We start from the raw sequence: 13,209 nt of genomic DNA, 5'->3' as shown, positions 1-13,209 counted from the left end.
TGGGCTGAGTCTCATGTGAAGTGAGTGACAAAAGGAACGCTGACCAGGAATGTCAGAAGATGAGAAGACAATCATCTGGTTTGCCATGTGAGTATCAACAGTATATTCCGTAGCGGGGTTCCTGAAGTGTCCGTACCTCCGTATGTAGATCACTGGACCTGCCGCTAATGGCGTTCCTCATACGGCGTTCTCCTTCCGCACTTGCTCTGCAAACTTCCTGGTTGGACGTTTAGGTCTGTCGGGCGCGGCCTGACGTCACATCCGGCGTGGAGAGTTGGAGGCGGGGGAACAGCGAGGAAGCCGCCGTGCAGTCGTCCAGAGATTACAGAGGAACCGGATCCATCAACTGTGGGCAAATGACGCCAACGCTGACGCGTTTCACTGGCAAGACGCCAGTTTCTTCAGAGCAGCTCTGAAGAAACTGGCGTCTTGCCAGTGAAACGCGTCAGCGTTCCTTTTGTCACTGACTTCACATGAGACTCAGCCCAACATCAGCCATTTTTCAATTGGGATATTGGACTAGGGGGTCCCACTATAACCTCACGTCCTATGCCACTCTGGAACCTTCTGGGAATTTTCCTAGTTCATTTGTGCTATTCAGCCACCTTTTATTGGCAATCATGGACAGTGTAATATCTTACCCGCTCTAGCCATCATTGGTTCCCATCAAATCATTTTTCCCCAATTGGGACATCTCACTGTTTATACCATTTGAAATGCTGCTGGTATATCCGGATAACTCAGCCATTGTTTAGTGGTAATTTGGGAAAGTGCAATCCTCAGCCGTTCTAGCCAGCACAGGCTTCTTTGTGGATACATCCTAGCTAATTGTAGCAATGGTGGTTCATGGTGGTCCATCACTATTGTTTGTTGTTTTTATTATACATTGATGTGCCAAATCTTTTCACATCTATATACTTGCTTTTCACGGCACAAGTGCCTAATAACGTTTTTTCACACCATCTTTGTAGCCGGCCTCGTGGGTGCCCATAGTTCATCTCCTTTACGGTGAAGGATCCTTTATCTTTCACCAATTTTTCTATAATCTTAGCATCGGATCAACGGCCACTCGGTGAGGGACTCAACTTTTTCAATGCCATTTCCTTATCTATGAATCAATTAGGGCCATACATGGGAACATACTCCCGCTTTTTTCAACAAGGGCAGATAGATGGAACCGTACCATCATCAGTGACCCCCAACAAGGGCAGATAGATGGAACCGTACCATCATCAGTGACCCCCAACAAGGGCAGATAGAGGGAACCGTACCATCATCAGTGACTCCAACAAGGGCAGATAGATGGAACCGTACCATCATCAGTCACCCCAACAAGGGCAGATAGATGGAACCGTACCATCATCAGTGACCCCAACAAGGGCAGATAGATGGAACCGTACCACCATCAGTGACCCCAACAAGGGCAGATAGAGGGAACCGTACCACCATCAGTGACCCCAACAAGGGCAGATAGAGGGAACCGTACCATCATCAGTGACCCCAACAAGGGCAGATAGATGGAACCGTACCATCATCAGTGACCCCAACAAGGGCAGATAGATGGAACCGTACCATCATCAGTGACCCCAACAAGGGCAGATAGATGGAACCGTACCACCATCAGTGACCCCAACAAGGGCAGATAGATGGAACCGTACCACCATCAGTCACCCCACCAAGGGCAGCTAGATGGAACCGTACTACTATCAGTGACCCCAACAAGGGCAGATAGAGGGAACCGTACCATCATCAGTGACCCCAACAAGGGCAGATAGATGGAACCGTACCATCATCAGTGACCCCAACAAGGGCAGATAGATGGAACCGTACCACCATCAGTGACCCCAACAAGGGCAGATAGATGGAACCGTACCACCATCAGTGACCCCAACAAGGGCAGATAGATGGAACCGTACCACCATCAGTGACCCCAACAAGGGCAGATAGATGGAACCGTACCATCATCAGTGACCCCCAACAAGGGCAGATAGATGGAACCGTACCACCATCAGTGACCCCAACAAGGGCAGATAGATGGAACCGTACCACCATCAGTGACCCCCAACAAGGGCAGATAGATGGAACCGTACCACCATCAGTGACCCCAACAAGGGCAGATAGATGGAACCGTACCACCAACAGTGACCCCAACAAGGGCAGATAGATGGAACCGTACCACCATCAGTGACCCCAACAAGGGCAGATAGATGGAACCGTACCATCATCAGTGACCCCAACAAGGGCAGATAGATGGAACCTTACCATCATCAGTGACCCCCAACAAGGGCAGATAGATGGAACCTTACCATCATCAGTGACCCCCAACAAGGGCAGATAGATGGAACCGTACCATCATCAGTGACCCCAACAAGGGCAGATAGATGGAACCGTACCATCATCAGTGACCCCAACAAGGGCAGATAGATGGAACCGTACCATCATCAGTGACCCCAACAAGGGCAGATAGATGGAACCGTACCACCATCAGTGACCCCAACAAGGGCAGATAGATGGAACCGTACCATCATCAGTGACCCCAACAAGGGCAGATAGATGGAACCGTACCATCATCAGTGACCCCCAACAAGGGCAGATAGATGGAACCTTACCATCATCAGTGACCCCCAACAAGGGCAGATAGATGGAACCGTACCATCATCAGTGACCCCAACAAGGGCAGATAGATGGAACCGTACCATCATCAGTGACCCCAACAAGGGCAGATAGATGGAACCGTACCACCATCAGTGACCCCAACAAGGGCAGATAGATGGAACCGTACCATCATCAGTGACCCCAACAAGGGCAGATAGATGGAACCTTACCATCATCAGTGACCCCAACAAGGGCAGATAGATGGAACCGTACCATCATCAGTCACCCCAACAAGGGCAGATAGATGGAACCGTACCACCATCAGTGACCCCAACAAGGGCAGATAGATGGAACCGTACCATCATCAGTGACCCCAACAAGGGCAGATAGATGGAACCGTACCATCATCAGTGACCCCACCAAGGGCAGATAGATGGAACCGTACCATCATCAGTGACCCCAACAAGGGCAGATAGATGGAACCGTACCATCATCAGTGACCCCAACAAGGGCAGATAGATGGAACCGTACCACTATCAGTGACCCCAACAAGGGAAGATAGATGGAACCGTACCACCATCAGTGACCCCAACAAGGGCAGATAGATGGAACCGTACCATCATCAGTGACCCCAACAAGGGCAGATAGATGGAACCGTACCATCATCAGTGACCCCAACAAGGGCAGATAGATGGAACCGTACCATCATCAGTGACCCCAACAAGGGAAGATAGAGGGAACCGTACCATCATCAGTGACCCCAACAAGGGCAGATAGATGGAACCGTACCACCATCAGTGACCCCAACAAGGGCAGATAGATGGAACCGTACCATCATCAGTGACCCCAACAAGGGCAGATAGATGGAACCGTACCATCATCAGTGACCCCAACAAGGGCAGATAGATGGAACCGTACCATCATCAGTGACCCCAACAAGGGCAGATAGATGGAACTGTACCACCATCAGTGACCCCAACAAGGGCAGATAGATGGAACTGTACCACCATCAGTGACCCCAACAAGGGCAGATAGATGGAACTGTACCATCATCAGTGACCCCAACAAGGGCAGATAGATGGAACCGTACCATCATCAGTGACCCCAACAAGGGCAGATAGATGGAACCGTACCATCATCAGTGACCCCAACAAGGGCAGATAGATGGAACTGTACCACCATCAGTGACCCCAACAAGGGCAGATAGATGGAACCGTACCACCATCAGTGACCCCAACAAGGGCAGATAGATGGAACCGTACCATCATCAGTGACCCCAACAAGGGCAGATAGATGGAACCGTACCACCATCAGTGACCCCAACAAGGGCAGATAGAGGGAACCGTACCATCATCAGTGACCCCAACAAGGGCAGATAGATGGAACCGTACCATCATCAGTGACCCCAACAAGGGCAGATAGATGGAACCATACCATCATCAGTGACCCCAACAAGGGCAGATAGATGGAACTGTACCACCATCAGTGACCCCAACAAGGGCAGATAGATGGAACTGTACCACCATCAGTGACCCCAACAAGGGCAGATAGATGGAACCGTACCACTATCAGTGACCCCAACAAGGGCAGATAGATGGAACCGTACCACCATCAGTGACCCCAACAAGGGCAGATAGATGGAACCGTACCATCATCAGTGACCCCAACAAGGGCAGATAGATGGAACCGTACCATCATCAGTGACCCCAACAAGGGCAGATAGATGGAACTGTACCACCATCAGTGACCCCAACAAGGGCAGATAGATGGAACTGTACCATCATCAGTGACCCCAACAAGGGCAGATAGATGGAACCGTACCACCATCAGTGACCCCAACAAGGGCAGATAGATGGAACCGTACCATCATCAGTGACCCCAACAAGGGCAGATAGATGGAACCGTACCATTATCAGTGACCCCAACAAGGGCAGATAGATGGAACCGTACCACCATCAGTGACCCCAACAAGGGCAGATAGATGGAACCGTACCACCATCAGTGACCCCAACAAGGGCAGATAGATGGAACCGTACCATCATCAGTGACCCCAGCAAGGGCAGATAGATGGAAACGTACCACCATCAGTGACCCCAACAAGGGCAGATAGATGGAACCGTACCATCATCAGTGACCCCAGCAAGGGCAGATAGATGGAACCATACCATCATCAGTGACCCCAACAAGGGCAGATAGATGGAACCGTACCACCATCAGTGACCCCAGCAAGGGCAGATAGATGGAACCGTACCACCATCAGTGACCCCATCAGGGGCAGGTGAGAAAGGACCATACCACTCTCAGTGACCTGACCAGGGGTAGATAACATGGGACTGTACCACCATCAGTGACTCCCAACATTGGTAGAGGAGACCATACCAACATTGACCTCATTAGGGACAGATAGGGGGGATTGTACCATACTCAGTAACCCCCCTGGGGTAAGTAGTGAGACCATACAACAACCATCAGTGACCCAACCAGGGAAAGACAGATGGGACTACACCACCATCAGTAACCCAAACAAGGACAGCAAGAAGGGACTGTACCACCATCAGTGACACCACCAGCCACAGATACAGGGGACTGCACCACCATCAGTAACCCAAACAAGGACAGATGGAGGGGACCGTACCACCATGAGTGACCCCCTACCAGGGGAAGATAGAAGGGACTGTACCACCATCAGTGACCTAACCAGGGACAGATAGAGGGGATACACCCCCATCACTGATGACCAGGGGCAGATAGAAGGGACTACACCACCATCAGTAACCCAACAAGGACATATACAGGGGGACTGTACAGTGCAGGGACAAAGTCATCCAGCGCCCTGGGCAAGGATGCCAAACTGCTCCCCCCTTCCCTTAGGGTTAGGGTCAAGGTGCCCCCCCATCCCTGCAATAAACCATTGCACCCAGGGCAACCGCCCCTCATACAGGGGGGACTGTACCACCATCAGTGATGACCAGGGGCAGAGCGAAGGGACTGTACCACCATCAGTGATGACCAGGGACAGATAGAGGGGACCATACCAACATTGACCTCATTAGGGACAGATAGGAGGGATCATACCATACTCAGTAACCCCCCTGGGCAGATAGGGAGGACCATACCACCATCAGTAATCCCACCAAGAGCAGATAGAGGGGACCATTCCACCATTGGTGACTTCACTAAGGGGTGAAAGAGGTGACTTTGCCACCATCAGTGACCCCACTTGGGCAGATAGGAATGTGCCACCATCAGTGACCCCATCAGGTGCAGCTGGAGGGGACTATACCATCACTGACCCTCGCAGGGGCAGATAGATAGATAGACTGGGGTCTCCCAATATGGCGGATCCATAGTCCCATCCCCCTCTCACCTGCGTTAGTTGTTCCAGCAGTCGCTGGTTCTGGTCGGACATCTCGTGTACAGCGGTGGCGCTCTCCCGTCCGCACTCTCTGTGCTCAGACATGAGCTGTCTGATCTGTATCCGGGCCTCTGATAGGTCGCTCTCCAGATCCGTGATCTGAGCCTTCCATTCGTTCTCCCGCACCTCCATCTTCAGACGCAGAGCGTGCTTCTCCTGCTCCAACCGCTGCAAGACAACAACCAACCATGGAGACCATCAATCCACCCACAACCTTCACCTCAATGTTTGCTGGACCCACCATCCCTGTACACCCGCTGTGCCCATTATAAGGAGTTCTCACCATCCCTGTAACCCGCTGTGCCCATTATAAGGAGTTCTCACCATCCCTGTACACCCGCTGTGCCCATTATGAGGGGTTCTCACCATCCCTGTACACCCGCTGTGCCCATTATAAGGAGTTCTCACCATCCCTGTAACCCGCTGTGCCCATTATAAGGAGTTCTCACCATCCCTGTACACCCGCTGTGCCCATTATGAGGGGTTCTCACCATCCCTGTACACCCGCTGTGCCCATTATGAGGGGTTCTCACCATCCCTGTACACCCGCTGTGCCCATTATAAGGGGTTCTCACCATCCCTGTACACCCGCTGTGCCCATTATGAGGGGTTCTCACCATCCCTGTACACCCGCTGTGCCCATTATGAGGGGTTCTCACCATCCCTGTACACCCGCTGTGCCCATTATGAGGAGTTCTCACCATTCCTGTACACCTGCTGTGCCCATTATGAGGGGTTCCCACCATCCCTGTGCACCCGCTGTGCCCATTATGAGGAGTTCTCACCATCCCTGTACACCCGCTGTGCCCATTATAAGGGGTTCCCACCATCCCTGTACACCCGCTGTGCCCATTATAAGGGGTTCTCACCATCCCTGTACACCCGCTGTGCCCATTATGAGGAGTTCTCACCATCCCTGTACACCCACTGTGCCCATTATAAGGGGTTCCCACCATCCCTGTACACCCACTGTGCCCATTATAAGGGGTTCTCACCATCCCTGTACACCCGCTGTGCCCATTATAAGGGGTTCCCACCATCCCTGTACACCCACTGTGCCCATTATGAGGGGTTCTCACCATCCCTGTACACCCGCTGTGCCCATTATGAGGAGTTCTCACCATCCCTGTACACCCGCTGTGCCCATTATAAGGGGTTCCCACCATCCCTGTACACCCGCTGTGCCCATTATAAGGAGTTCTCACCATCCCTGTAACCCGCTGTGCCCATTATAAGGAGTTCTCACCATCCCTGTACACCCGCTGTGCCCATTATGAGGGGTTCTCACCATCCCTGTACACCCGCTGTGCCCATTATAAGGGGTTCTCACCATCCCTGTACACCCGCTGTGCCCATTATGAGGGGTTCTCACCATCCCTGTACACCCGCTGTGCCCATTATGAGGGGTTCTCACCATCCCTGTACACCCGCTGTGCCCATTATGAGGAGTTCTCACCATTCCTGTACACCTGCTGTGCCCATTATGAGGGGTTCCCACCATCCCTGTGCACCCGCTGTGCCCATTATGAGGAGTTCTCACCATCCCTGTACACCCGCTGAGCCCATTATAAGGGGTTCCCACCATCCCTGTACACCCGCTGTGCCCATTATAAGGGGTTCTCACCATCCCTGTACACCCGCTGTGCCCATTATGAGGAGTTCTCACCATCCCTGTACACCCACTGTGCCCATTATAAGGGGTTCCCACCATCCCTGTACACCCACTGTGCCCATTATAAGGGGTTCTCACCATCCCTGTACACCCGCTGTGCCCATTATAAGGGGTTCCCACCATCCCTGTACACCCGCTGTGCCCATTATGAGGGGTTCTCACCATCCCTGTACACCCGCTGTGCCCATTATGAGGAGTTCCCACCATCCCTGTACACCCGCTGTGCCCATTATAAGGGGTTCCCACCATCCCTGTACACCCGCTGTGCCCATTATAAGGGGTTCTCACCATCCCTGTACACCCGCTGTGCCCATTATGAGGAGTTCTCACCATCCCTGTACACCCGCTGTGCCCATTATAAGGGGTTCTCACCATCCCTGTACACCCGCTGTGCCCATTATGAGGAGTTCTCACCATTCCTGTACACCCGCTGTGCCCATTATGAGGAGTTCTCACCATTCCTGTACACCTGCTGTGCCCATTATGAGGGGTTCCCACCATCCCTGTGCACCCGCTGTGCCCATTATGAGGAGTTCTCACCATCCCTGTACACCCGCTGTGCCCATTATAAGGGGTTCCCACCATCCCTGTACACCCGCTGTTCCCATTATGAGGAGTTCTCACCATCCCTGTACACCCGCTGTGCCCATTATAAGGGGTTCCCACCATCCCTGTACACCCGCTGTGCCCATTATAAGGGGTTCCCACCATCCCTGTACACCCGCTGTGCCCATTATGGGGGTTCTCACCATCCCTGTACACCCGCTGTGCCCATTATAAGGGGTTCTCACCATCCCTGTACACCCGCTGTGCCCATTATGAGGAGTTCTCACCATTCCTGTACACCTGCTGTGCCCATTATGAGGGGTTCCCACCATCCCTGTGCAACCGCTGTGCCCATTATGAGGAGTTCTCACCATCCCTGTACACCCGCTGTGCCCATTATGAGGAGTTCTCACCATCCCTGTGCAACCGCTGTGCCCATTATGAGGAGTTCTCACCATCCCTGTACACCCGCTGTGGCCATTATAAGGGGTTCCCACCATTCCTGTACACCCGCTGTGCCCATTATGAGGAGTTCTCACCATCCCTGTACACCCGCTGTGCCCATTATAAGGGGTTCCCACCATCCCTGTACACCCGCTGTGCCCATTATGGGGGTTCCCACCATCCCTGTACACCTGCTGTGCCCATTATGAGGAGTTCTCACCATCCCTGTACACCCGCTGTGCCCATTATAAGGGGTTCCCACCATCCCTGTACACCCACTGTGCCCATTATAAGGGGTTCCCACCATCCCTGTACACCCGCTGTGCCCATTATGAGGAGTTCTCACCATCCCTGTACACCCGCTGTGCCCATTATGAGGGGTTCCCACCATCCCTGTACACCCGCTGTGCCCATTATGAGGAGTTCTCACCATCCCTGTACACCCGCTGTGCCCATTATGGGGGTTCTCACCATCCCTGTACACCCGCTGTGCCCATTATGAGGAGTTCTCACCATCCCTGTACACCTGCTGTGCCCATTATGAGGGGTTCCCACCATCCCTGTACACCCGCCACTAATGGGTGTAACTTAGGGGGAGGGGTCTAGGACTGACTCCACCCACTAGGTTTTTACCCATCATTGACATATAAGAAGTCAGTGATGGGTGGAATCTACTGGGTGAAATCAATCCCAGATTTCTTATATGTGAATGATAGAAAAAACCTAGTGGGCGGAGCCAGTCCCAGACATCTTATATGTTAGTGATGGGTGGAACCTAGTGGGTGGAGTCAATCTCAAACATATAATAAGTCTGGGACTGACTCCGCCCACCAGTTTTCACCTATCATTGACATAAGAAGCCTGAGCCTGACTCCACCCCTTAGGTTCCACCCATTACTGACATATAGGAAGTCTGGGACTGACTCCACCCACTAGTTTTCACCTATCATTGACATAAGAAGCCTGAGACTGACTCCACCCCCTAGGTTACACCCATTTCTAGCATTTAAAAAGTCTGGGACTGATACCACCCACTAGGTTTCACCCATCACTGACATAAGGAAGTCTGGAACTGACTCCACCCACTAGGTTTCACCCATCACTGACATAAGAATCCTAGGAATGACTCAATCCAATAAGAAGTCTGGGACTGACTCCACCCACAAGGTTCCACCCATCACTGACATAAGGAAGTCTGGAACTGACTCCACCCACTAGGTTTCACCTATCACTGACATTTAAGAAGTCTGGGACTGACTCCACCCACTAGATTTCACCTATTACTGACATATAAGAAGCCTGGGACTGACTCCACCCACTAGGTTTCACCTATTACTGACATATAAGAAGTCTGGGACTGACTCCACCCACTAGGTTCCACCTATCACTGACATATAAGAAGTCTGGGACTGACTCCACCCACTAGGTTTCACCTATTACTGACATATAAGAAGTCTGGGACTGACTCCACCCACTAGGTTCCACCCATCACTGACATATAAGAAGTTTGGGACTGACTCAACCCACTAGGTTCCACCTATCACTGACATATAAGAAGTCTGGGACTGACTCCACCCACTAGATTTCACCTATCACAGACTTATAAGAAGTCTGGGACTGACTCCACCCACTAGGTTCCACCCATCACTGACATATAAGAAGTTTGGGACTGACTCCACCCACTAGGTTCCACCTATCACTGACATATAAGAAGTCTGGGACTGACTCCACCCACTAGGTTTCACCTATCACTGACATTTAAGAAGTCTGGGACTGACTCCACCCACTAGGTTTCACCAATCACTGACATAAGAAGTCTGGGACTGACTCCACCCACTAGGTTCCACCCATCACTGACATATAAGAAGTCTGGGACTGACGCCACCCACTAGGTTTTACCTATCACTGACATTTAAGAAGTCTGGGACTGACTCCACCCACTAGGTTTCACCTATCACTGACATAAGGAAGTCTGGGACTGACTCCACCCACTAGGTTCCACCCATCACTGACATATAAGAAGTCTGGGACTGACGCCACCCACTAGGTTTTACCTATCACTGACATTTAAGAAGTCTGGGACTGACTCCACCCACTAGGTTTCACCAATCACTGACATAAGAAGTCTGGGACTGACTCCACCCACTAGGTTCCACCCATCACTGACATATAAGAAGTCTGGGACTGACTCCACCCACTAGGTTTCACCATAAGAAGTCTGGGACTGACTCCACCCACTAGGTTCCACCCATCACTGACATATAAGAAGTCTGGGACTGACTCCACCCACTAGGTTTCACCCATCACTGACATATAAGGAAGTCTGGGACTGACTCCACCCACTAGGTTCCACCCATCACTGACATATAAGAAGTCTGGGACTGACTCCACCCACTAGGTTTCACCATAAGAAGTCTGGGACTGACTCCACCCACTAGGTTTCACCTATCACTAACATAAGAGAAGTCTGGGACTGACTCCACCCAGCAGGTTCAACTTAGAAATGAATCACCACTGGTATGATATATATCGGGTCTTGTGATTGGATACCTAGAGGAAATTATGGGAACCAATGGATAAATGTTAAGCTCCACCTCCTCGCCCAGGTAGGACAGCCTATCCTTCAGTAACAAGGTAGAAATTTTCCTCCATGGTGGGGAAGGGATATTCCCCATTCCCGCCCCCAAGGATCTGGCCACACTTGCTCCACCCCATATTATCTTCTCACCTCACGGGTCTCTCGGAGCTCCTCCTCCAGCGCTTCCCTCCCCCTCTCCAGATAGTCATTCCTCTCCAGCAGGGCCTTCCCCAGCTCAGCAGCCAGCAGCAGATCCTTGTTCTTCCTCTCCAGGGCCAGGTTCAGATCCTCCTCCTGCTGCTCTGCTTCCTCCTCGCCCAAGTAGGATGACCTCCTCTCCAGCAGGAAGGGGTAGAAGTCTTCCTCCATCGTGGGGGAGGGGAGACCCCCAATCCAGCCCCGGAGGATCCCACCCTGGCTTTCCGCCTCTCCCGATGTCATTGGATGTCTGGAGGAGAGAGAAGAAATTCCATCAGATGGTCATACATAATACAATTACAGCCCAACCCCCTTCATTAGAATGGTGGGGGGTCTGTGTATGAGGAGGGGGGTGATAATTTGTGTGGGGGGGGGGGTCTGTGTATGAGGAGGGGGTGATAATCTGGGGGTAGGTCTGTGTATGAGGAGGGGGTGATGATTTATGATTTGGGGGGGTCTGTGTATGAGGAGGGGGTGATGATTTATGATTTGGGGGGTCTGTGTATGAGGAGGGGGGTTATGATTTGGGGGGGGGGTCTGTGTATGAGGAGTGATGATTTGGGAGGGAGGGTTAGGGGGGTCTGTGTATGAGGAAGGGGGGTCATAATTTGTGTGGGGGGTCAGTGTATGAGGAGGGGGGTGATGATTTATGATTTGGGGGGGTCTGTGTATGAGGAGGGGGGTGATGATTTATGATTTGGGGGGGTCTGTGTATGAGGAGGGGGGTGATGATTTATGATTTGGGGGGGTCTGTGTATGAGGAGGGGGGTGATGATTTATGATTTGGGGGGGTCTGTGTATGAGGAGGGGGGTGATGATTTATGATTTGGGGGGGTCTGTGTATGAGGAGGGGGGTGATGATTTATGATTTGGGGGGGTCTGTGTATGAGGAGGGGGTGATGATTTATGATTTGGGGGGGTCTGTGTATGAGGAGGGGGGTGATGATTTATGATTTGGGGGGGTCTGTGTATGAGGAGGGGGTGATGATTTATGATTTGGGGGGGTCTGTGTATGAGGAAGGGGGCGATGATTTATGATTTTGGGGGGTCTGTGTATGAGGAGGGGGTGATGATTTATGATTTGGGGGGGGTCTGTGTATGAGGAGGGGGTGATGATTTATGATTTGGGGGGGTCTGTGTATGAGGAGGGGGGTGATGATTTATGATGTGGGAGGGGGGGTCTGTGTATGAGGAGGGGGTGATGATTTATGATTTGGGGGGGGGGTCTGTGTATGAGGAGGGGGTGATGATTTATGGAGGGGATTTGTGTCTCCACACGCGGTGCTCCCCCCCCCCCCCCCCCTCCAGGTATGAGGAGAGGAATGTCAGGTGTGGAATTCCCCCTCACCTGTCTCCCATCCCGCAATCACTTAAAGGGGAACTCCCCCCTCTGCTCTCTGTTCTCCCCCGCTGTCCTCTGTCCATGGAAATGTCTCACCTGTCCTGTGCAGGGAAAAGACACAGGAGGGGCCTCCCTGGCCACAGACAGGGGATAACCATCCCCCCATCTACCTGGAGGGGGCCCCACTGATCTCAGGGAGACGGTGATTGGGCAGCCTATAGTAAAGGGTCCCCGCTGGGGAGATCCCCCCTCTCTTTGTCCCGTTGTCACCAGCACAGGAAATCTAAGATGTCACCAGAAGCAGGAACAGACAGGGACACAATTTCTGGGGATTTCCCTCACTTCCTGTTGTGTTTCTGGGACAGGAAGTGAAATGAGATTTCCTGTCAGTGATTATTGGAGGATTTGTGACCGCGGAC

The 13,209-nt window shown here is 52.1% G+C and overlaps 1 protein-coding gene across 1 annotated transcript in view; it reads right to left on the bottom strand.

Annotated features, from left to right (window-relative positions):
- BICDL2 (BICD family like cargo adaptor 2) overlaps window positions 1-11,693 on the bottom strand; it is a 31,593-nt gene extending 19,900 nt beyond the window's left edge. The window contains exons 1-2 of the mRNA XM_082261923.1: window positions 11,401-11,693; window positions 5,963-6,178 (exon numbers count right to left, since the gene is read on the bottom strand). Of these exons, the coding sequence (XP_082118049.1) occupies window positions 5,963-6,178; window positions 11,401-11,691 (507 nt within the window). The 5' untranslated portion in view covers window positions 11,692-11,693. The remainder of the gene's footprint in view (window positions 1-5,962; window positions 6,179-11,400) is intronic.
- Window positions 11,694-13,209: the final 1,516 nt, after the last annotated feature.

Source organism: Pelophylax lessonae (assembly GCF_965119305.1).
Source record: "Pelophylax lessonae genome assembly, chromosome: 6".
Taxonomy (NCBI): Eukaryota; Metazoa; Chordata; class Amphibia; order Anura; family Ranidae; genus Pelophylax; species Pelophylax lessonae.
This window is presented reverse-complemented; position numbering and strand designations above follow the sequence as displayed.